General features: G+C 46.3%; 1 protein-coding gene across 2 annotated transcripts in view; it reads left to right on the top strand.

Moving 5' to 3' along the window:
- The window catches only part of LOC125400071 (S-adenosyl-L-methionine-dependent tRNA 4-demethylwyosine synthase TYW1), a 74457-nt gene that overhangs the window by 27075 nt on the left and 25721 nt on the right, over positions 1 to 21661 (top strand). For both annotated transcript variants that reach the window (XM_048433763.3, XM_085681921.2), the window contains 2 exons: positions 4946 to 5123; positions 5736 to 5871. In XM_048433763.3, the coding sequence (XP_048289720.1) occupies positions 4946 to 5123; positions 5736 to 5871 (314 nt within the window). The remainder of the gene's footprint in view (positions 1 to 4945; positions 5124 to 5735; positions 5872 to 21661) is intronic.

Below are 21661 nucleotides of genomic sequence, written 5' to 3'. Positions count from 1 at the left end.
CCAGAAGAGGGCGTCAGACCACATGGATTGGAATTATACATTCTTGTTAGCTGTAGTTAGGGTACTGGAAACCAAACCCAGATTCTGCAAGAGCAATAAGTGCTTCTAACTGCTGAGCCATCTCTCCTGTCCTGTAACTAATTTTTAAAAATGTTATGTTTGTGTTTGTATGTGTGTTTACATGTAGCTGTGTGAGTGTGTGTACTCGTGTCATGGCATACATGTGGAAACCAGAGGATAGCTCATGGAGACGGTTCTCCTACCTTTACATGGGTTATGGTTTAAATGCAGGTTGCCAGGCTTGTTACCTGCCGCGCCATGTTGCTGACCCTAGTTGTCACTGTGAAACAAGGTCTTATACCGCTCTGGCTGACTGGAACTCACTGTGTAGACCAGACTGGCCTCGAACTCAGGGCTCTGCCTGCCTCTGCCTTCTGAGTGTTGAGAGTACAGTCTGCGCCAGCTTTAGTTATCTATTTGATAAATTCTCACCATGTAGGCCAGGCTGCTGTTGAACTCCATTCTCCTGCCTCAGCTTCCCGCCAAATGCTGGGATTCCAGACGTGCACCCAGGTCCACAGCTTGCCCTTACATTCTAAAGATGAAGCTCTGGGTCTCATTTTGAGCCCAGGAGGGGTCTGTGCTCTGGTCTCCCTGGGTCTGAACTGTCCCTGGAAACTGGCCTGGAGGGAGCTCATTTCCTGAGGTATGGTCATTGCACAGGCCTCTCAGGCATCGCTGCGCCTCTCTCTGCCCCACCTCTCCGAAAGGAGACGTGTGCTCACCTCCTTGTTAGGACTACGCCCTTTCCTAAGTCAGCAATATGAGAAGCTGATTGGGAGACATCAGAATAGGGTTGTTGCCTACATGTGTGTCTGCCCTGCTGTCTCCCTGCAGGAGGTTGAGGCAGAAGGATGGTGAGTTTGAGACTTGCCTCATAAAACTGAAAAAAAGAGGTGGGTGGGAGGGGACAGAGACAGAGAAGGGAAGAGAGGGAGCATGTTAGTGTCATTTAGGCTGTGCAGATTAACATGGCATTTGTATGTTGTAACCAGAAATTCTTAGAAATAGTTTTTCTTCTTCTACTTCATTCCCCTCCTCCTCTTTATCCCACCTGCCATGCATATCCATTCTTGAGGTCCTCTTTTTTCCTCTTAGCAGCTCTCGGGGCTCCTATCTGTACAGCTACACTCTTAGATGAGTCTGTCAGCCTGGAGGTGTGGCTCAGCCAGGAGAGGGCTTGCCTGGCACGCATATGAAGCCCTGGGCTCCAGCCCTAGACCGGGTGTGGTGGTGCACGCTTGTAATCCCAGCACTGGGGAACCAGAGGCAGTAGGATCAGGAGTTCAAAGTCATCCTTGGCTGTATATTAAGTCCAAGGCCTGTCTGGGCTAGATGTGGCCATGTCTCAAAAACAAAGACACATACCCCAACAACAACAGAAGGAATGTCTTTTATCCTGACTTGAGGTTCTTTGTTTTCTAGAACAGCTCCCCACCCTGCTGGGAAGGCACCCACTCCTTCCAGTAGGGCTGGCTGCTCAGCTCATGATTTTGCTTTTGAGGTCATGGGTCTTGTTGCCCATTGTCTTTGGTTTTCTAACATTAGCACACTGACCAGCCTAGAGCCGGTTTGTATTTTTTTTTTTTTTAATCTTCTTCCAATCCTTCCCTTCTGTGCTCTGGGTTGGGTGGGCAATCATTGTCTGTTCAGCTCCTCCACCCAGCCATTAAGCTAGCTTTCTTCTCACGCCCTTCATTAGCATCTTTATACACAGTACAATTAACTGCACATTGCTCAGAAGTGGGTCAGGACTTCGGTGCAGCTCAGCCTGTGCTCACGTTAAACCCTGTCCCTGCTGAACACCATCCTGACAGGCCCGCGGTCTTGGGGAGTGAGCCCTGGGCCCCCAAGACGCAGATGGAATAGACACTTGTTGCTAGCATTCCTGTTTGTACAAAAGGCCTGCTGAAGGCCACATCGGGCAGCGGCACGGAGGCGCAGAGAGCACACGCAGCAGCTTGCTTTCTTTTTCTGTCCTTTATGATAGAAAATCCTGATTGTCCAGAACTGGAGTTGCCGAGGGTTTTGAGCTGCCATGTGGGTGCTCAGACCAAACCCAGGTCCTGGCAGGAGCCTCTCCAGTCCCTGTCTTCTGAAAGTGACTTACGAAGGGGGTGGAGAGTGGCAGAACACAGAAGTCTGACGTTGTCGGAGCCGAGGAGATAGTTCAATGCTTGTTGTGTAAGCTGACGCCCTGAGTTCAATCCCCACAAACCACAAGAGAAATCTGGACATGGTGGTATGTGCATGTCATCCCAATGCTGGGGAGACAGAGGCAGATGGATCTCTGGGGTTCCCTGCCTGCCGGCTTTGCTTCCTCGGGGATCTACAGGCTGTGAGAGGTGCCTGAGAAATGAGAATGTTGCCCTCTGATCTTTACATGTTTGCACCATTGCAAACACGTGCACACACCTGACATTGTGAAGTCTCCATCAAATGTCTGTCACGGCTGTCACTCTCAGCAAGGTGATAGCCAGGACCTCTATCATTGTGAGAACAAAGAAGAGAATGTTTTATTTGCTGTTAGCCCCAACTTCAGATATGGAGATACTTGAGCCAGGCATGGTGATGTACTCACCTGGTACTCAGGAGGCTGAGACAGGAGGATAGCAGGTTTCAGAACACCTTGGACTGCATAGTTTGAAGCCAGCTTGGGTTTTCACAGTAAGGCCCTGTCCCAAGTAACAAAGAAGAAATAAGAATATTGTGTTCTGGCAGTGTGCCATTGTGCCATGCTTGTTCGTGTGGCCTGTTCTAATGTCAGGTGAGCCCTGAAGCCCTTAGTTCATTCCTTAGATCATCTGATGACCGTTTTCGTGATGATTCAGGATGAGGAAACTGCCCGGGATGAGGAAGCGGTGCAGAAGTTGCTTAGCAACAACCAAACCAGGAAAACTTGGAAGGGTTAAGATTTTGTAAATTGGAATGTGTGTGTGTGTGCACTGTTTCTGGAAACCATCCTCTCTTTTAGAGTCTTTTAGAGCCCACATTTGCGCCCTGCATATACACTCAGCTGTTTGACAGACGGTTCAGCTTCATGTCTGACTTTTAACACTCTGCGTACTTCCCCTCTATGCCATTCAGGTTTCTGGTTACCTTGTTGGTTTGGTTGCTGCTTTTGTCTCTTGGCCAGGGTTCTGTTGCTCCGCCCACACACTCTAAACCGCGCCTTGGGCCACAGTATTCTCTCCTGCACATGTCCGGTCAGCAGAAACCATGTTGGTGGTACCTTCCACACAGACTCAGCTCACGCTACACTAACCATATTCCTGGTCCCTCAATTCTCACCATCTTGCTCCGTGTCACCAGCAAGCCTTCATTTTTGCTTATTAATTTTGGTTTTGTTGGTGTGTGTGTGTGTGTGTGTGTGTTGCCTTCAAGTCTCGTGTAGCCCAGGCTGGCCTCCCACTCACCGTGTAACTGAGGATAACATTGAAATTGTGATCCTTTGGCCTCTTCCTCCCAAATGCTAGGGTTATAGGTGTGCACCCCAGTGCCTGATGGGCAAGCGCTTGGCCAGCTGAGCCGCATCCACAGCCCCAATTTCATTCTTGTTTATGTTCTCCGTCTCCATTCACCGTGTTAAACATTGGGGAAGAGAAGGCCAGAGCCTTGCCCAAGGGTACCGGACTGGGCTCCGTAGAGTCAGGTTTGAGCCCGGTGCCTCTGCCTGGCCCCACAAGGCCTTGTCCCCCATGCAGAGTCGGAGGCTGATCCACACTTCTCTTCTGCTGCTCACGGGGAGTTTAAAGTTAACCAGGCTCGTTAGGCTCGGCGCTAGGTTGTCTTGGCAACACAGACTGAGTTTAAGGATCAAGTTTTATTTAAAACTTGGATTTATTTGAGTTAAATCTTAGATTTCGATAACGCAAGAAAAACTCTCAGAAATCCTGACAGGAAATGCACATGCAGAGTGTCAGGCACACAGATGCCATCTGTCACGTTTAGCTTTTTGACCTGCGTTGTGGTGATTAGATCCCAGGTGGGGGTGGGGCGCAGACCTTCTTGTTTTTATTTCCAAGTACATTTTCTGTTCTTGTTGGGGTGGTAGTGACATTACTCACCGTGTGTGTGTGTGTGTGTGTGTGTGTGTGTGTGTGTGTGTGTGTATGCGCACGTGCATGTGATTGAGCTCACAAGCAGTTGTCTTTGCGCAGGCTCTGCTCATCCTGGTTTTTTGTTTTGAGATAGGGACCTGAAACTTACCAAATAGGCGAGGCTGGCTGGCACTGAGCCAGGCACTCTCCTGTCTGCATCCCCAGTGTTACCTGAGGAGGTGGCACCCTCTTTTCTTTTCTTTTCTTTTTTTTAATTTTAAGATTTTATTTATTATGTATACAATACAGTGTGCTGCCTCCATGACTCCGTGGTATGACTGCATGCCAGAAGAGGGCACCAGAACTCATTGTAGATGGTTGTGAGCCACCATGTGGTTGCTAGGAATTGAACTCAGGACCTCTGGAAGAACAGTCAGCATCCTTAACCTCTGAGCCATTTCTCCAGCCCTGTTTTCTTGAGACAGAGTCTCACTATGTAGTCCTGGCTGTCCTAGAATGTGCTCGGTAGACCAGGCTGACTTCAAACTCAGCTGAGATCCACCTGCCTCTGCCTCCTGAGTGCTGGGATTAAAGGTCTGTCCTCACTACCGCCTGGTAAGAACTGAGTTTTAAGGTGGATGTGGTGTTTTGCTCCTGTACTTGCAGCTCTGGGGAGGCTGAGGCAGAAGTATTACTGAGCATTCTGGTCCAGCCTGGGCCAAAAGTGAGCTCCCATTTCAAAAAAAATAGAAAGAGTTTCCGCTAAAGTCACAGCGCCATTGGTGGTGGAAGTGGCGCACTGTGTCTGTACCTTGCTCTGACTTGGTTCTTCCCTGTGTTCTCAGGTGTGCCAGGGCTCAAGGCAGAGCGTTTTGAAGAGGGGATGGCGGTCAAGCACTGTGCATTGTCACTTGTGGGGGAGCCCATAATGTACCCAGAGATCAACCGGCTTTTGAAGCTGCTCCACCAGCATGGGATCTCCAGCTTCCTTGTCACCAACGCACAGTTCCCCGAGGAAATCAGGTGAGCTGCCTGGCGTCTCAAGCCTAGGTGAGGCTAGAGGCACCCATTTCTTCTTCTGAGCGTGGGTGTGGTGGCTCTGTGCTCTTCACATAAGGTGTGTGGGCTGGGTGCCATTTCCTGTCCTTTGGAGATTCTTCCAGTGACCTGAGGATGCAGGTGGCCCGTTGATCCAGACACGACACAGTTAGGAGTTTCCACCTTCATGAGGGCGTGGAAACTCATGAGGAGACCCTGCCCAACTGCTACGCCATGGCTGCAAGTCTCAGACTATGTTTCATTTCATCTTCCCACTAAAACCTAGTGTTCAAAGATGAACCAGATTCAAATAATTAATGTGATGTTTCAGTTTATTAGACTTCCCATTGTGTCGCATTCTGAAGTCACTGAGGGCTGGGTTGAAGCTCAGGGGTGGAGTCTTCCCTAGCTGCACATGGCCTTGGCTTCCATTCCTAGCTCTGCCAGAAAGGAAACAAAATAGGTGCTCTGGACAGGTGGCCAAATGGACTCTTCCAGACCAGAGCAGTGTTGGGTTGTCTCTTACAGACTAGATTTCATATCATGGGATCTGGTGGAGGCAGTATTTTCTCTTTTGTTTCCTTCTTCATTACCAAGGAACCTGACCCCAGTTACTCAGCTGTACGTGAGCGTGGACGCCAGCACCAAAGACAGCCTGAAGAAGGTTGACCGCCCGCTCTTCAAAGACTTCTGGCCGCGGTTCCTAGACAGTTTGAAAGCTTTAGCTGCAAAGGTAAGAGATCTGACATCATCCTAAAAATGAGTAAATAAGGAGGGGAAGTGAACGAAGTTGTGTTTACTTCATCTTTCTTTAAAATACGGAAAGATTAAAATACTTGCTTTTCTTTTGAATTTTTCTTTATTTTTTTTTTAAGATTTATGTGTGTGAATGTTTTGCCTGCATGTATACCATGTGCATCAAGCTGAGAAGAGGGCATTAGACCCCTCGCTGTGTGGGTGATAGGGACTGAATCTGGGCCTCTGCAAGGGCAACTAGTGCTCCAGAGCACAGAGCCGTCTTTTTGGAGGCCAGAAGAGGGTAGCAGGCGGTTGTGAGCTCCACAGAAGAGGGTAGCAGGCGGTTGTGAGCTCCACAGAAGAGGGTAGCAGGCGGTTGTGAGCTCCCATGTGGATGATGGAGGGCAAAGTTGGGTCTTGTGCAGGAGCAGCAAGTACTGCTGACTGCTGAGCTCTCTCCAGTCCTACACCTTATGTTTTTAAGAATTTATTTATTATTATTGGGTGGGTGGGGAGGGTGTGTGTGATATGCGTGTATGGGCACATACCAAGGCATGAAGACAACATTTGGGGTTAGTTCTCTCCTTCTACTTTGTTGAGGAAGGATTTCTCAATTTTACCCATTGAGCCTTCTTACTTACTTTCTGGCTCAGAAAATCTTCAGATGTTTTGAGACATAAGGGGCATTTCCCACATGATTACTCTTACCAGGTTTCTCTGTAGTGTGTTGACTTTATGTCCATTTGATGTCTTCTTTCTGTCATGCATTTAAAAAGAATAAGATCTCCACAAGGTCCATAGTGCGGTGTGCTGGGTAGCAGCATTCAGCATGCCTACTTGGGAGGTCAGCAGATGACCTTTGTTTAAGTATAAAGCTGATTTCCAGACATTTTTGGTATTGAGTATGTGAGCTCCTAAGTAAGTGAGTGTCAAATCTTTAAAAAAGTTTTAATGTCTTCTTGGAAATAGTTGATCCTGTGTGTACTCTTTTTCCCTTCTGATTGTGCTGTGAATGGAAGCCGAGACCATTTATGTGTTAGGCAAGTCCTTTGTCACTGAATTTTATGCCCCAGGTATTTAGCTCTCTGTGAATTCAAGGCCAGCCAGGGACACATAGTGAGACCCTGTTCCCCTCAAAACAAAACAAAAAATAAAACCCCCAAACCCCAAAGCAAACATTAGCTTGGGAAACTCCAGGTGCTGGGATGGCTTGACGGCGGTCCTGGTGTCCTGGAGTTATATCACATACTCGTTAAGACTTGTGTTTGCGTGTGTTCACGTATATGTGTCTGTATGCAGGCAGAGGGCAGCCTCAGAGGTTGCTCCCCAGGTTATTTTGAGACAGTCTTTTATTGACCTGAGACCCTACAGTGATCAGAGAGTTTCTGTAGCATTAGGGTTCCGGGCACATATCACCATATCTAGTTCTTTTGTGTGTTTTGGGGGTCAAGCTCAGGTCTTCCTGCTTGTACAGCAAACATTTTATAGACTTTAGGCATCTTTCCAACCCTGTGCCTACTGTTTAACCAGTCTTTGCACGTGGCCCACAATTCACATAGACGAACGTTTAATAGCTGCCCTGCTCATCTCTGACTATGAAAATGTTATGGGCTGAGTGTTGAAACTGAGGGCTAATAAAGAGAGCTACAGAGAAGGGAGTAAAGAAATGTGATGTGATCTTTATTTTTTCCTTTTTTGAGACAAAGTTTCTCTGTGTAGCCCTCACTATCCAGGAATTTGCTTTATAGACCAGGCTGGTCTGCTACTCAAATGTCTGCCTGCCTCTGCCTCCTGAGTACTGGGATTAAAGGCGTGCATCACCACTGCCCGGCTGTAACTTTCACTTTAAAGATATTTTTATTGTTTTTTTTTGTGTGTGTGTGTCTGATGCCACACATGTGGGGTTGACTGTAGAGACCAGAAGAGGACATCAGATCTTCTGGAACTGGAACTGCAGGCAGTTGTGAGCTGCTTGACATGGTGCTGAGACCTGAGCTGAGGTCCTCTGCAAGTGCTCTTAGCTTCTGAGCCCATGTCTTCAGCTATCTGATGGGTAGTCCTGATTGGCAGTTTGGTTGGATTGAGAGACTGCCAGGAGAAAACGGTAGAGAATAAAATATAACCTCTGACTGGGTCAGTGAGGACAGATCCAGGGACAGCTGGGTCCCGAGGGCTCTGACCTAATGGAAAGATGCGTCCTGTGTGATGACATTGGTGGTGGCGGCGAGTAGGAGGGACTAGGTCACAGGGCTTGTGTTCTAGGGACTGTGTCCTGCCTAGCTTTTCTCTGTGTGTACATTCTCTCTCTTTCTTTCTCTCTCTCTCTCTCTCTCTCTCTCTCTCTCTCTTTCTCTCCTCGTCAATTTTGAGGTCACCTTCCCCATTCACATTTCTGCAACCCCCCCCCCCCCCCCGGGCTATTTCTGGAGACTGTATCTCAAAACAAAGCCACCTCCCTACTGAAGTCCCCAATATAAAATAACCATATTTTGTAATTGTTCCTTATCTTTGGAAGTTTGCTGAAATGATGATGGTTGTTTTGTAGCACTAGAAAATTGATTCCAGAAATTTCTACATCTTGATGAGCTAGCTGACTATAAATACACAGAACAGAGGGTGACTTTCAGGAAACAATACTTATTTTTTTGGTTCAGTAAACTGTCTTTTTCTCCCAGCTAGTTGTGTATTGAGGTCAGCTCTGAGAAGATTGGGGCTTGAGCAGCAGTGGCTACTGTCTAAAAATGACAAATAGTCTTCAAGCTCTGTCTGTCCACAAGGTAATAGAGTTTTATATGTACTTTCTTTGACTTTTGGCTCACATACCGTATAAAGAATATTAGCATCCATATATCTTCCAAATGCCTCCCAAATCCAGGCAGCTCCCTGCAGATCTGCCTGGAGGTTGTTGGTTTTCCAGCAGAACAGAAATTTAATATCCAAGTTTGACTTTGCATACAGATCTTTCAACACAGTGTTTTAAATGGATGTTTGTAGGGGCAAAATTTATGTTTCTTTTCTGCAAACTGTATGCATTGTAGATACAGTCGATGGACCACTGAAGTCAGTTGAATCTGGAGTGGCCATATTACCAGATGTCACCAAGACAGGGACTTCCTGGTTAGTGCTGACACAAAGGCCCTATGCCCAGCAGCTGCTACTGACCTTTATTTTATTTTATTTTATTTATTTTTAAAAATTTATTAAACTTTATGTGCATTGGTGTGAAGGTGTCAGATTTCCCTGGAACTGGATTTACAGACAGTTGTGAGCTGCTATGTGGGTGCTGGGAATTGAACCTGGGTCCTCAGGAAGAGTAGCCAGCGCTCTTAACTGCTGCACCATCTTTTCATGTTGTTTGGAGCATGGGCCGCCCCGCTAGCTTACACCTGAAATAATCACACAGAAACTGTATTCATTTAAACACTGCCTGGCCCATTAGCTCTAGCCTCTTATTGGCTAACTCTCACATCTTGATTTAACCCATTTCTATTACATCTGTGTTCACCACAAGGTTGTGGCTTACCGGGAAAGATTCAACATGTCTGACCTGGCATCTCCATGGCGGCTCTCTGACTCTGCTCTCCTTCCCAGCATCCAATTCTGTCTTCTCCGCCTACCTAAGTTCCACCCTATTAACTAGGCCAAGGCAGTTTCTTTATTCATTATCCTATGAAAGCAACACACAAACAGAAGAAACTCCTACACCATCTTCATACTTTTATTTGTCTTTTTGAGATAGGGTTTCTCTGTAGCTTTGGAACCTGTCTTGGAACCAGTTCTTGTAGACCAGGCTGGCCTCGAATTCACAGAGATCCACCTGTCTCTACCTCCCGAGTGCTGGAATTAAAGGTGTGTACCACCACCACCCAGCTGACCTTTATTTTTTTATTTTTTTAATATTTATTTATTTATTATGTCTATGATATTCTGTCTGTGTGTATGCCTGCAGGCCAGAAGTGGGCACCAGACCCCATTACAGATGGTTGTGAACCACCATGTGGTTGCTGGGAATTGAACTCGGGACCTTTGAAAGAGCAGGCAATGCTCTTAACCTCTGAGCCATCTCTCGAGCCCCCAACCTTTATTTTTGACGTTAGGCCTGGAAGTGTTGTTTACATGTTGTTGTGTAGATCTATGCAATTGTTATTTCATGGATAGTGATCTTATCTCTTAGTTTTAAGAAGTTCTTCAGAGTATTTTAATTGATATATAACCCATTTTAATTTTTCCAATTGATTCTCAGGGTCTCGTAGTTAAGGCTGGCTTTGAACTTGCCACATACTGACCCTCACATAAGCTTGGGTTTTGGGTATATATATTATAATCATAGTGTGTGTGTGTGTGTGTGTGTGTGTGTGTGTAACTCTTTTTAACCAAATTGTTTTTCTTAAGCTAGAATCATGTCATAGTAGTTTTTGGCAAAAATGGATTGCCTTCTTCTTACACTTATAGATCTTCTTTTCCCTTGTATTTTTTGTTTGTTTTTGTTGTTTGTTTGTTCAGTTTTTTGAGACAGGTTCTCTGTGTGTTTGTGGTTTTTTATTTTTGTTTTTCTTGATGACGGAGGTTGAGCTCAGGGCTTCACACATGCTAAGCATACACTCTGCCACTGGGCTACTTTCCTAGCCCCATTCCTTGTTAGAGGTGTGTGCAGCTCTGCATACCTGTCCATAAACAAATGCTAATGTCCCAATCACACAACACTTCAACTGTCACTTTGTCCAATGAGTAATTATTGGTTGCTTAATATCTGGTAAGGTTAATCCTAGCCACAGGGCAATAATACACAAGGCAGTGGGGGCCCCTGCTCTCTTCAAGATAGAAGGAGAGAGGCGTTTGTAGGGAAGTTACTGCCCAGCATGGCTTCTTACTGGCAAGACCAAGAAGAATACCAGCAAACGAAGCTCAGGCCTGGGATTTCAGAAACTCAGCTTAATTTTTTTTCTTATTATTTGTGTGTGTGTGTGTGTGTGTTTTGGTTTTGTGTGAATGTATGCCATTCTGAGTGCAGGTGTCTGAGGAGGCCAGAAGAGGGCTTTGGGTTCCCTGGAGCAGGAGTTGCCAGCAGTTGAGAGCTGCCCTATGTGTGTGCTGGGAACCAAACTCTGGGTCTCTGGAAAAACATCAAGAACTCTTAACCATGGATAAGTCTAAAGGTTCCGAAGCTACTATTATAGATATTTTTAGCGCACGCCTTTAATCCCAGCACTCGGGAGGCAGAAGCAGGTGGATCTCTGAGTTTGAGACCAGCCTGGTCAACAAAGTGAGTTCCAGGACAGCCAGAGTTACACAAAGAAACCTTGTCTTGAAAAACAAAAACAAACAAACAAAAAATCAAGCACACACACACACGTTGCAAAGATACTTGTGAAATAGTGAAAGCCAGGTTCAAGCCTAAGGGGAGGGTGGCGTTTGGGTCCAACTCAGCTGCACAGTGCAGATTCCACAGAGACTGAGATTTGTGAGATCGAGGCCTGGGGTAGGTGAGCAAGGGCTTCGTATGCAGTCTCCGCTTCCTTCTTTTCTCCCTTGGCATACAACATTCAACAAATTTTAAAGATTGATTTTTATTCTTTTTAATTATGTATGTGTGTGTATGTATATGTGTGTGTGTGTGTGTGTGTATATACTGGGGTGTGTGTGTGTGTCTGTGTGTCTGTGTGTCTCTATATACTGGTATGTGATGTGAGTCTGTAGAGACCAGAAAGGTTGTGAGCTGCCTGACGTGGGTACTGGGAACTGAACTTACATCTTCTCCAAAAGCAGTGTACACTTTTAACTGCTGAGCCATCTTCGCATCCCCTGGTGATTTATATAACTCTTTCATTGGTATCTTGTTTGCCTGACTCAGTTCTTGCCACACTCTGCTCAAGGAAGCATGGAAAATGTGCTCTTTTTTTCTGGATGGCTTGTTACATAAAACTGCATAAAACTGAGTAACTCAAAGCAGACTGCTTAGGAGGAGGAAGCATGCTTGGGATTGAAGGTGGTTTGCCGTCTACCACCAGGGAATCAGTGCACAAACAGCCCAAAGAGCAAGGGGCAAAGAGCCCAGGGAGGTCGGGAAGAAGAGCGGCCAGTGGGTCGGTAAAGTGCCTTTAGAGCAAGTGTGAGGGCCTGAGTTCAGATCCCAGCACCACAAAAAAGCTAGGCATAGTGGCATGTTCTTGGAATCCCAGCACTGGGGCAACAGATATCGGTGGATCCCTGGGCTCAGTGGCCAGCCAGTCTCGCTTACTTGGAGAACTCCAGGCCGCTGAGAGAACTGTCTCAAAACAAACAAACACCAAAAATATAAATGCAGTGTAAGTTGGAGAGATGGTTGAGCACTTAGTTGATCACTTGCTGCTCTTCCAGAGGACCCCAATAGGTCCCAGCTCGGCACCTACATCAGGTAGCTCATAGCTCCAAGCAATTCTGCGCTCTCTTCTGGCAGTGCCTTCGTGGGCACCGCCCTCATTTGAACAAGTCCCTACCGCTTCTGGCCTCCTCAGACACCTGCACTCAGAATGGCATACATTCACACAAAAACAAAACACACACACACACACACACACACACACACATAATAAGAAAAAAAAATAAGCTGAGTTTCTGAAATCCCAGGCCTGAGCTTCGTTTGCTGGTATTTTTCTTGGTCTTGCCAGTAAGAAGCCATGCTGGGCAGTAAATTCCCTACAAATGCCTCTCTCCTTCTATCTTGAAGAGAGCAGGGGCCCCCACTGCCTTGTGTATTATTGCCCTGTGGCTAGGATTAACCTTACCAGATATTAAGCAACCAATAATTACTCGTTGGACAAAGTGACAGTTGAAGTGTTGTGTGATTGGGACATTAGCATTTGTTTATGAACAGGTATGCAGAGCTGCACACACCTCTAACAAGGAATGGGGCTAGGGAAGTAGCCCAGTGGCAGAGTGTGTGCTTAGCATGTGTGAAGCCCTGAGCTCAACCTCCGTCATCAAGAAAAACAAAAATAAAAAACCACAAACACACAGAGAACCTGTCTCAAAAAACTGAACAAACAAACAACAAAAACAAACAAACAAAAAATCTTTCCTACTCTAAGTTGCTTTTGGTCAGAGTATTTATCATACCGAAGAGTGAAAACTAGAATCGGACCCCAAGCAGTGATGCTGCTTGATTCAGATCAGCCCAGGAGATACCTGGGAAGTAAACAGGTAAGGAAAAAGAAAGGCATGCCCCTCTACAGAGGGAACCAGTCTGTGTAGCTGAAGAAAGGGAACCATGATCTCTCATTTTACTATTATCCTTCAAGGTGAAAAAGTTAATGCCCCAGTGTGGGGGTGTCGGTAGAGAAGGTACTGACTGTGTATGGTTGACACAGGAAAGCTCGTGCATTTGGAGGTCTGCACTGTGAAAGTCTCTGGTGTGCCTGGGCATCAGGGAGGGAATTATCCTGGGATAAGGGGCGTGGGCTGCACCTCTAGGGCTTTTCATAGTCTCAGCAATGCTGGTAACAAGGTTTTGGCCCTTCACCACTAAAGTGGCCATTGAAAAAATTTTTTTTACATTTATTTACTCTGTGTGTGTGTGTGTGTGTGTGTGTGTGTGTGTGTACACTCACTTGTTTGGAGGTTAGAGGACATCTTTTGGGAGTTGGCTCTCTCCTTCCACCATGTGGAGGGTTCTGAGGATTGAACTCAAACCTTGAGGCTTGCCTGCAAGTCCCTTCTCCCCCTGAGGCTGTCTGCTGACTTGAGTGGAGGGCCTCTGCCCCATGCTGCCGAGCTCTCTTCATAACTTGAGTTCCTTTGCCAGTGGGAGCCTTCACGGCTGCTCATCTCTAGTCTGGCTTAAACTTCGAGCCTAGCCATCCCCATTTTGGAGATTAGAAATGAAATCTTTTATGAGAATCATCATGTTTGATTTATTAAAAGCAGAGTTTAAGGGGAAAGGGGAATTAGAAAGAATGATCAGGAGCTAATGTCTTTGACTAGTGAAGCCAGGAGGAAGGAAGCACTTTCTCAAACTGACATCTGAAAAATCTTTCTTAGCACTTTCGGGGGAATAAAGATGCTAGAGACCATTTGGGGTCTGTTTGATTTATGACGATTTAAAGATAACTTATACCTCTGATGAGGACCTGCAAGAAGGCCCTATGTGTGGGAAAGACTCCTTTGCCTTCAGAGGAATAGAAGAATTACTCAATTGGTCCTTGAGGTATTGGGTTAGAATAAATACCATTCATATCCAGCTACTGTTCTGTTCCTAAATCCAGCATACACCAGGGACCAGTCAGACATGTTCAGTTTCGCATAAAGAACAATCCCTGGAGTGTGTGCGGTGCTGGGGATGGAAGCCAGGGGCTTTGTGCATGCCGGGCAAGCATACTGCTCCCTCCGTGTGTCTCCTGAGCTGCAGCCCTGGCCTGATAGGTTCTGTGTATGTACTCGTGTGGGGTGTGTGTGTGTGTGTGTATGTGTGTGTATGTGTATGTGTGTGTGTGTGTGTGTAATGCCTGCAGAGGCCAGAAGGAGACTTTAGATTCCCTGGAGCTAGAACTGCAAATGGTTGTGAGCTACCTGATGTGGACACTGGGAGTTGAATTTGGGTCCTCTGAAGGAGCAGTACATTTTTTTTAATTGCTGAGCCATCAAAAAACATTAGTCTGTCGGTGTGGTGTGGTATGTGTGTGTGTTTGTGTGTTTGAGTGCCACAGGACACCTTGTAGAGTTGGTTCTTTGCTTTCCCCTCCAGGTCTCGGGGATGGAAGACTTGTACAAGTGTGTTTAACTGTCAACTCATCTCCCTGACCCTGCCTTCTGGCAGGTCCGACGTGGCTGTCATTTCTGACTTTACTTTAGAACAACAGACGTGGGTTCTGTCCCCACAGGCACATGTCACTAATCGTGTTCCAGAGAGGGAACTTGATCAGCGTCAGTTAAGGGCCAGGTCACCTGTAATCAGTCTTTTTGGTTTTATTAAAGAATCTAAACATTTCTGACCTCCAAAGTCTTGCGTTTAAACAACCAAGTCCCGAAAAGGGGAGGTTATTTTCTTACTATTTGGAACGCAGACTTGGGTTGGCTTACGCAGCATTTCTGGAAAGTTAGTCTGCTATTGAGTTTATCAGCTTGATCTGAGGACGTGTGGTTACCAGTCACTCAGCATTCTTGTCAAACTGTCCCTGTTGTGGTGGTTTGGGGAGACCGATGATGCTTGCGCTTAGTGTTTATCCCATACCCTGTGTTCCATGTGCCTTGGGTTCAGCCACTTCTGTTCATGTGAGTTTACCGCAGGAATGATGGATGGCCTGTGTCTCTGAAAATACTGCCAGGGGCTTTGCTTCTCTGTCCATATCTTCAGACATACAAGTCAGTGTGCGGATGTAAGTCATGGGAAATGCCGTGGCATCTGGGCAGGGCCGCACCGTGAGCATCCACTTACTGATTTTGATGACACTGGTCTCTGACCTCTTTATAGTACTCTTTGCACCAGGACCCACTCTTCCACCTGGTGGCAGCGATCTTCAGTCGTGAGTGCTAGGATTGCAGGTGTCTCTTTCCACACCCACCTGTTACTACGGCTTCTTACAAATCCAACATGAAAATCTCTGCCTGGCATTAGCATTCTTCTAGAACAGATTTTTCCAAGGCTTTGGTGGGAATGAGGGTCTAAGAAAACAATCTCACTCAGCCTTTGCTCACCCTCTCTTTTTGAGAATCCTGCTATGATGGCTAATATTGAATGTTGATTTGACAGGACTGAGGAGACAAGCCTGGGGTGCAGGGGGCGTTCTCTTTACTAGGTTAACTGAGGTGGGCACCCCACTCTACAGGAGGGATGCGCCATCACTGGGCTTGGTTTGGAATGCATATAAAGGAGTAAGTTAGCTGAGTGTGAGTATGTGAGCGTGCATTGCTCTCCTTTTGACTGTGGGTGCACTATGACTGGCTGCCTCTGCCCTACTGCCTTGATTTCCCCACCGCTGTGGACTGCACCTGTGAACTGTGAGCCAAGGCACCCTTCCTCCCTAAAACTGCCTTTGTCAGGGTGTTTTTATCACAGCCATAGGACAAGCAGCTAGCCCACCTGTCTATGCCGAGCCTTGCTCTCATCAGGAATATCTTCCTCAGCAGTTCTAGAGTTCACAGATTGCATCTGAAATGCCACCGAAGGTGCTGACTGAATGGCCACACTATAGATATGTGGACTGTTGCTTGGCATTGAACATCTTGTGGCTCCGTATCTCCGCATGATAGAGAGACTTGACTGAATAGTCTTGCGCCTCGGTATTTGGCTGTAAGCTTTATCATTCCCATAACCTAAATTTTTAGAAGTGCAATTTCTAGGTCAACAGAGTTTCATACTTTCTAAATTCCTTAATCACATTTCCACGTTACTTCCAAAATGTGCGTGGAATCACAGTCCCACCATCAGAGAATGATATTCCTGTCTAGGAAGCATTGAGTACTGCTATTTAAAAGAAACAACCTGTGCCAATTTGATAATTCACTCTGTTGAATTTACACTTCCGTTAGCGGTCACCACTGTGGAAAACCACTGCAGCAACGAGGGCAGAAGCCATGGGGGATCACTGCAGACTGGCTCGTTCCTCATGGCTTGTTCACCCGCTTTCCTATACCATGCAGTGCGAGTTTGGCCCCTCAGATCAACCATTTAGCATTGTGCCTTACAAGAGTTGCCTGCAGGCCAGTGTTAATGTGGAGGCGTTTCCTCAGCTAAGAGCTAGCCAGGCGTGTCTAGTTTTGTGTCAAGTTGACAGAAATCAACCAACACCAGGAGCTTTCCCTCATTTTGAACTTTTTGAAAATGGAACCAGGACAGTTCACTTTGTTTCGGGACTATTCCTACACTTTTCCTTTATGTGTATCTATTGGATGTGTGGAACTATATTTTCGTTTCCATATCTCAGTGTCTGAATATGCCATAGTCTACCCATTCTGTTATTGACAAATATTCACGGTCCTGATGATTTTTGCTATTGCGAATAGCTGTCACAGTATTCTGATACCTGTCTCTGGGTATGCATACATGCTTGTTAACACTGGCTGTAGGAATGGTGTGTACTTGTTGTGTGTTCCTTCACCTGTAGTAGGGAATTATGTCTGTCTATTTTGTGGTGCCATAGAAAGAACCTAGGGCCTATGCTTTCCAGGCCACGGGAGGAGCCCACCACTGAGCCACACCCCAGCCCCTCCCTGGGGGATTCTAATTTGAGCCACCCCCCTGCAGCAGCTCATTTCTCAGCCACGTGTGACTGCGCTCTAGCAGCAGGTTGTGTATGGAAGTCGCGTCCTACCCGGGCTCCCACTCGTCTTGTCAGCTGCTGTGTTACTGGTCAGAGTCGACTTTTGCATTTCTGTGCATTGGATTTTTAATTTTCAAAAATCATTGTAGATGTGCAGGAATTAGATTCTTGAGAGAGAGGGCAGTACAGTTCTGTTTTTCAGTGTGAAAACTTGTTTTATTTTTTTGTTGGTGGTGGTCTGGTGGCCTCCTGTGCACACCGGCTGTTCCATTTCTGGACTTCAGCCCTGGGGCTGCAGAAACTCAAGGCCGTACTCCGAGATCTATTTGTTTTATTTTATGTGCATGAGTGTTTTGTCTCTGCATGTCTGTTCCCCACATGCCTGCTTGGTACCCATGGAGGTCAAAAGAGAGCATCGAATCAGTGCAGGGATTGTGTGCAGGGGATGCTGTAAGAAGGGTGAAGTCAGAGCTTTATAAACTCACACCTGAGAGGTCCAGACCACAGCAATGAAGACTGAACACAGTGTCTAGTTGCTTCTGCTGAAGGGCCCGTGCCTTGACATCTGTTGAGGTGTGGTGTGCTTTGCTTAATTGGACTTCACGGTTTCTGTTCTCAGTTATGAGACTGTAATTGTTCAGACATAAAATCCATTTTTAGGTCAAGGCCAAAGGAGAACAAGTGGAAGACCACATTCAGCCTGTGGGCCAGGATTTATTGATTCTTTCAGTTTCAAAAATTATTATACATATCCAGGAATTAGATTTTTGGATACATACTTTGTATTACAAATACTTCTAAAATGATTAATTCTTTGTTTTTCAAGTTATATGGAATGTTTAAAAGATCTCTGTGTGCGTATGTATGTGTGTGTGCTGGTACATGCATACCATAGTTTATGGGCTACATCACACATGTGGAGGTGGACGGCTTGCAGGCATGGGTTCTCCCCTTCATCATGTGGGTCCCAGGCATCAGACTCAGGTTGTGAGGCTCGGTGGCAAGCACTTCTTCCTACTAAGCCTCCTTGCCAGCCTGGGGTACCCTTTTGTTGCTGTGTAGCATCAGTTTTGCTGTGTGATGCAGGTTCTAGGAGAGTCCTCACACTGCCTCCCCATCGTATTCTCTGGATTCCGGAGGAGCATTTGGTGTCTCACCGATGAGTTTTCCTGTCGACTTTTCAAATACTTGTCATTACTCTGGAGACAGCTCCTTTTGTTCCCAGAGCCTTATGATTTTTTAAATTATGAGTAACTGTTGAGTTCACATGCTCATTCTCATTCTGTTGAGTAGATTCTGTTCTTTTCTTCTGCTAATATGGTGAATAGCACTGATTTTTCAAATACCAAGCCACATTCCATTTCTGAAATAAGCCTCAGTCACTGTGCATCTATTTTGAGTTATTGGGCTATTCTGCGTATTAATATTTAAAAGCTGTTTCTGTTCCCCAGAGATGCTGAACTATAATTTTCTTTTTCTTTTTTGAAAAGATTTATTTTATCTTTATTTATGTGTTATGTCTCTCTGTGTTATGTTGTTGCCCTTGGTGGCCAGAAGAGGGAGTCTTCCCGAGGGCTGCAGGTACAGGTGCCCATGAATGGTTCAGCGGGACCTGAAGCAGGTCCTCCTTAAGAACAGCAGGCAATCTCTAAGTCTCTCTCTAACCCTAATTTCCTTCCTTAACTTTTTTTTTTAATTTTAAAATTATATTTTTTAAATTATTTTATTCCTTTTTTTAAATGCATATGAGTCTTTTGCCTGCATATAAGTGTGTGCACCATACATGCACCTCGTGCCCAAGGAGACCGGAAGAGAGCTTTGGGTGCCCTAGAATGAGTTTACAACTGTGAGCTGCCATGTGGTCACTGGAATCAAACTCACGTCCTCTGGAAGAGCAGCCAGCGCTCTCAACAGCAGAGCCTTCTCTCCAGCCCCATTAGAAATCATTTAAAAATGTATTCCTTCCCAATTTCATACATGTATATAGTGTAGTTTGATCATATTCCCCTACTCGTCTCTTAGTTCCCTCCCACTCCCGCTGAAGCCCTCCTTCCCAGCAGTTCTGTTCACGTCCATGTGGGCTCCCCGTCAACTTTCATGCTTTTTTTTTTTTTGGACCCATCTGGGTTTAATTAGGGCTGTGCAAATGAACTGAACTGTAGATTTCTTCTCTCAACTTTGTCTTTGCTAAGAGCATTGCGGCGACCTCTTACGCACAAGGTGCTCCCCATGCTCTGAAGGGTAGGACGCTGCTGTTGGCTCTGTTCTCGTCTTCTCTTCCCTTGACTCGTTTTAGTAAGCTGGTTCTCAAGTCCTCCAGTAAACCGATAGTAATCATCCCATGATGCTCTGCTGTCCCCTCTCTGTCCCCTGGTCTCCATGTTGTTTTCTCCTCATTTGTTCCGTCCACAACAGCAGATTTTCCTGTTACTCTCTCCAGTTATTTTTTTAAATGTTACTCAGTTTTAAAAAGCTGTACATTTGCTCTCTCTCTCAGGGGCTGCAGATGACACTTTGTGTGAGGGACTGGTTCTCCTCTTCCACCGTGTGGTCTGGGGGAATTGAACTCAGGTTGTCGGGCTGGCACAAGTGCCGTCAGCTTCCCTGTGGCTGACTCCTGACAATGTTGCTGCGCTGTATTTTCTGACAGTTTCCTCTCCTTCTCACCCTTTTGAGTCCCCCCCCCCCCCCCCGTGTCTATGCTGTTATTTACATACATTTATTTATTTTGTTGGGGATGTACGTGTGTGTGTGTATGTGTGTGTGTGTGTGTGTGTGTGTGTGTGTGTGTGTGTATGCATATGTATGCATGCCATGGTGCATGTGGTAAGTCAGAGCAACTTTCTGGAGTGGGTTCTCTTCACCTTGTTGGGAAGTGTCTGTCTTATTTCTGCTGGTGGGCAGCATACGCCAGGATAGCTGATCCCTGAGTCCCAGCTGATCCTTCTGTCTCTGTCTCCCATCTCTCAATAAGATTGCTGTGATTACAGATGTGAACCTCCACATCTGGCTTCTTATATGGGTTCTGTAGATAGAATGCAAGTTGCCAGGATAATGTGGTAAGTGCTTTTCTTTACCCAACAAAAGTGACAGAGAAAAGGGCCTATTGTGGCTCACAGTTGAAGGCACAGTGCAGCAGGGGACAGGGAAATCAAGGAAGCGAGAGCTTGGTGCAGCTGGCCACATGGCTTCTAGAATCAGGGCCAGAGCAATGCATACGTGCTGCTGCTAGCATCCTCTCTACGCTGCAGGTCAGGATCCCAGCCAGGGAATGGTCCTCCTCACAGTTAGGGTCGTCTCCCACATCAGTTAATGTAATTAAGACAATTCCTCAAATGCATGCTCAGAGGCCCACCTCCCATATGATTCCAGATTCTGTCAAGTTGGCATTAACCAATGCAGGGAACATGAGATGCCGCCTCAAAATAAATAAATAAAAATCTATTTTGAAGTTGCTTCCTGCTCTGTTTCTGGTGAGGGTCTTCTGTTGCCACTGTTCTGTTCCGCCTTTGGGATACGGAGGGGGAGGCCAAGCCTATTTGGGACTGGAAACAGAATGCAGATAAATTATTTTATTATTTTTTATGTATGTGGGTGTTTTTCCTGAGTGTGTGTCTATGCACTATTACCTGGTGCCCCTGGAGGCCAGAAAAGGGTATCAGATCCTCCGGAACTGGAGTTTCAGATGTTTGGGAGCTGTCTGTCATGTGGGTGCTGGAAGTCAAAGCTGGTGGCTCTGGAAGAGCAGGCAGTGCTCTTATCTTCTGAGCCATCTCTCTGGGTTAGCAGTCTAGAGCTTTCTTCCCCATGACAAGAAACAAATGTTTTTGCAGAGACAGAGTCCCTATTTTAGTGAAGAAAGACTAAAGATCAATACATATTAAGAAGTTAGAAATGACTGCAAATTACCTCCAGAGTAAGCACTTGGGAGGGAATAAAGAGGTTAATGAGACAGAAGAACATCCCCAGAATAGAGATGATTATAAAAGCCAAAGCTGGCCCTGTACAAAAAGCCTAGAAGACTGCAGAATCAGCCAGTGAAGCGAGAGAAGATGTGCAGTATCAGGGGTAAAAGGGGGCTGCCGTGAAGAGACTCCATGACCGGGGGCTTCTGGAAGAAAGAATTTAATCGGGTCTTGTTTAGAGTTTCAGAGGGTGAGTCTGTGACCGTCATGGCAGGGGGCATGACTGCAGACTGGCATGGTGCCAGGCAGTAGTGAGAGCTTACCTCTCACCTGCAGAGTATAGGCAGAGAGCGAGGGTCTGGGCCTGGTGTGGGCTTTTGAAACTCAGAGCCCATTCCACATTGACGCGCCTCCTCTAGCAAGACCTCAAGCAGTTCCAATGTGTGAATACATGAGCCTGTGGGGGCTGTTCTCACTCAGACCACCACACTGGACACCATGAGAGTTTGCAAAATTCTAGGGTGTAATATGAGGGGGGCCTGCTTGTTTGGGTTTTCTGTCCCGCCCAGTTCCCCACAGCTGGCAAGTCAAGGTCCCAACGAAAATCACAGAGAGATCTCTATAAGTTATAAAGCTGATTGGTCTA

Source organism: Myodes glareolus, chromosome 2, assembly GCF_982192425.1.
Source record: "Myodes glareolus chromosome 2, mMyoGla1.1, whole genome shotgun sequence".
NCBI lineage: Eukaryota > Metazoa > Chordata > Mammalia > Rodentia > Cricetidae > Myodes > Myodes glareolus.
Note: the sequence above shows the minus strand (reverse complement) of the source record. Positions and strands in the feature narration are given on the sequence as shown.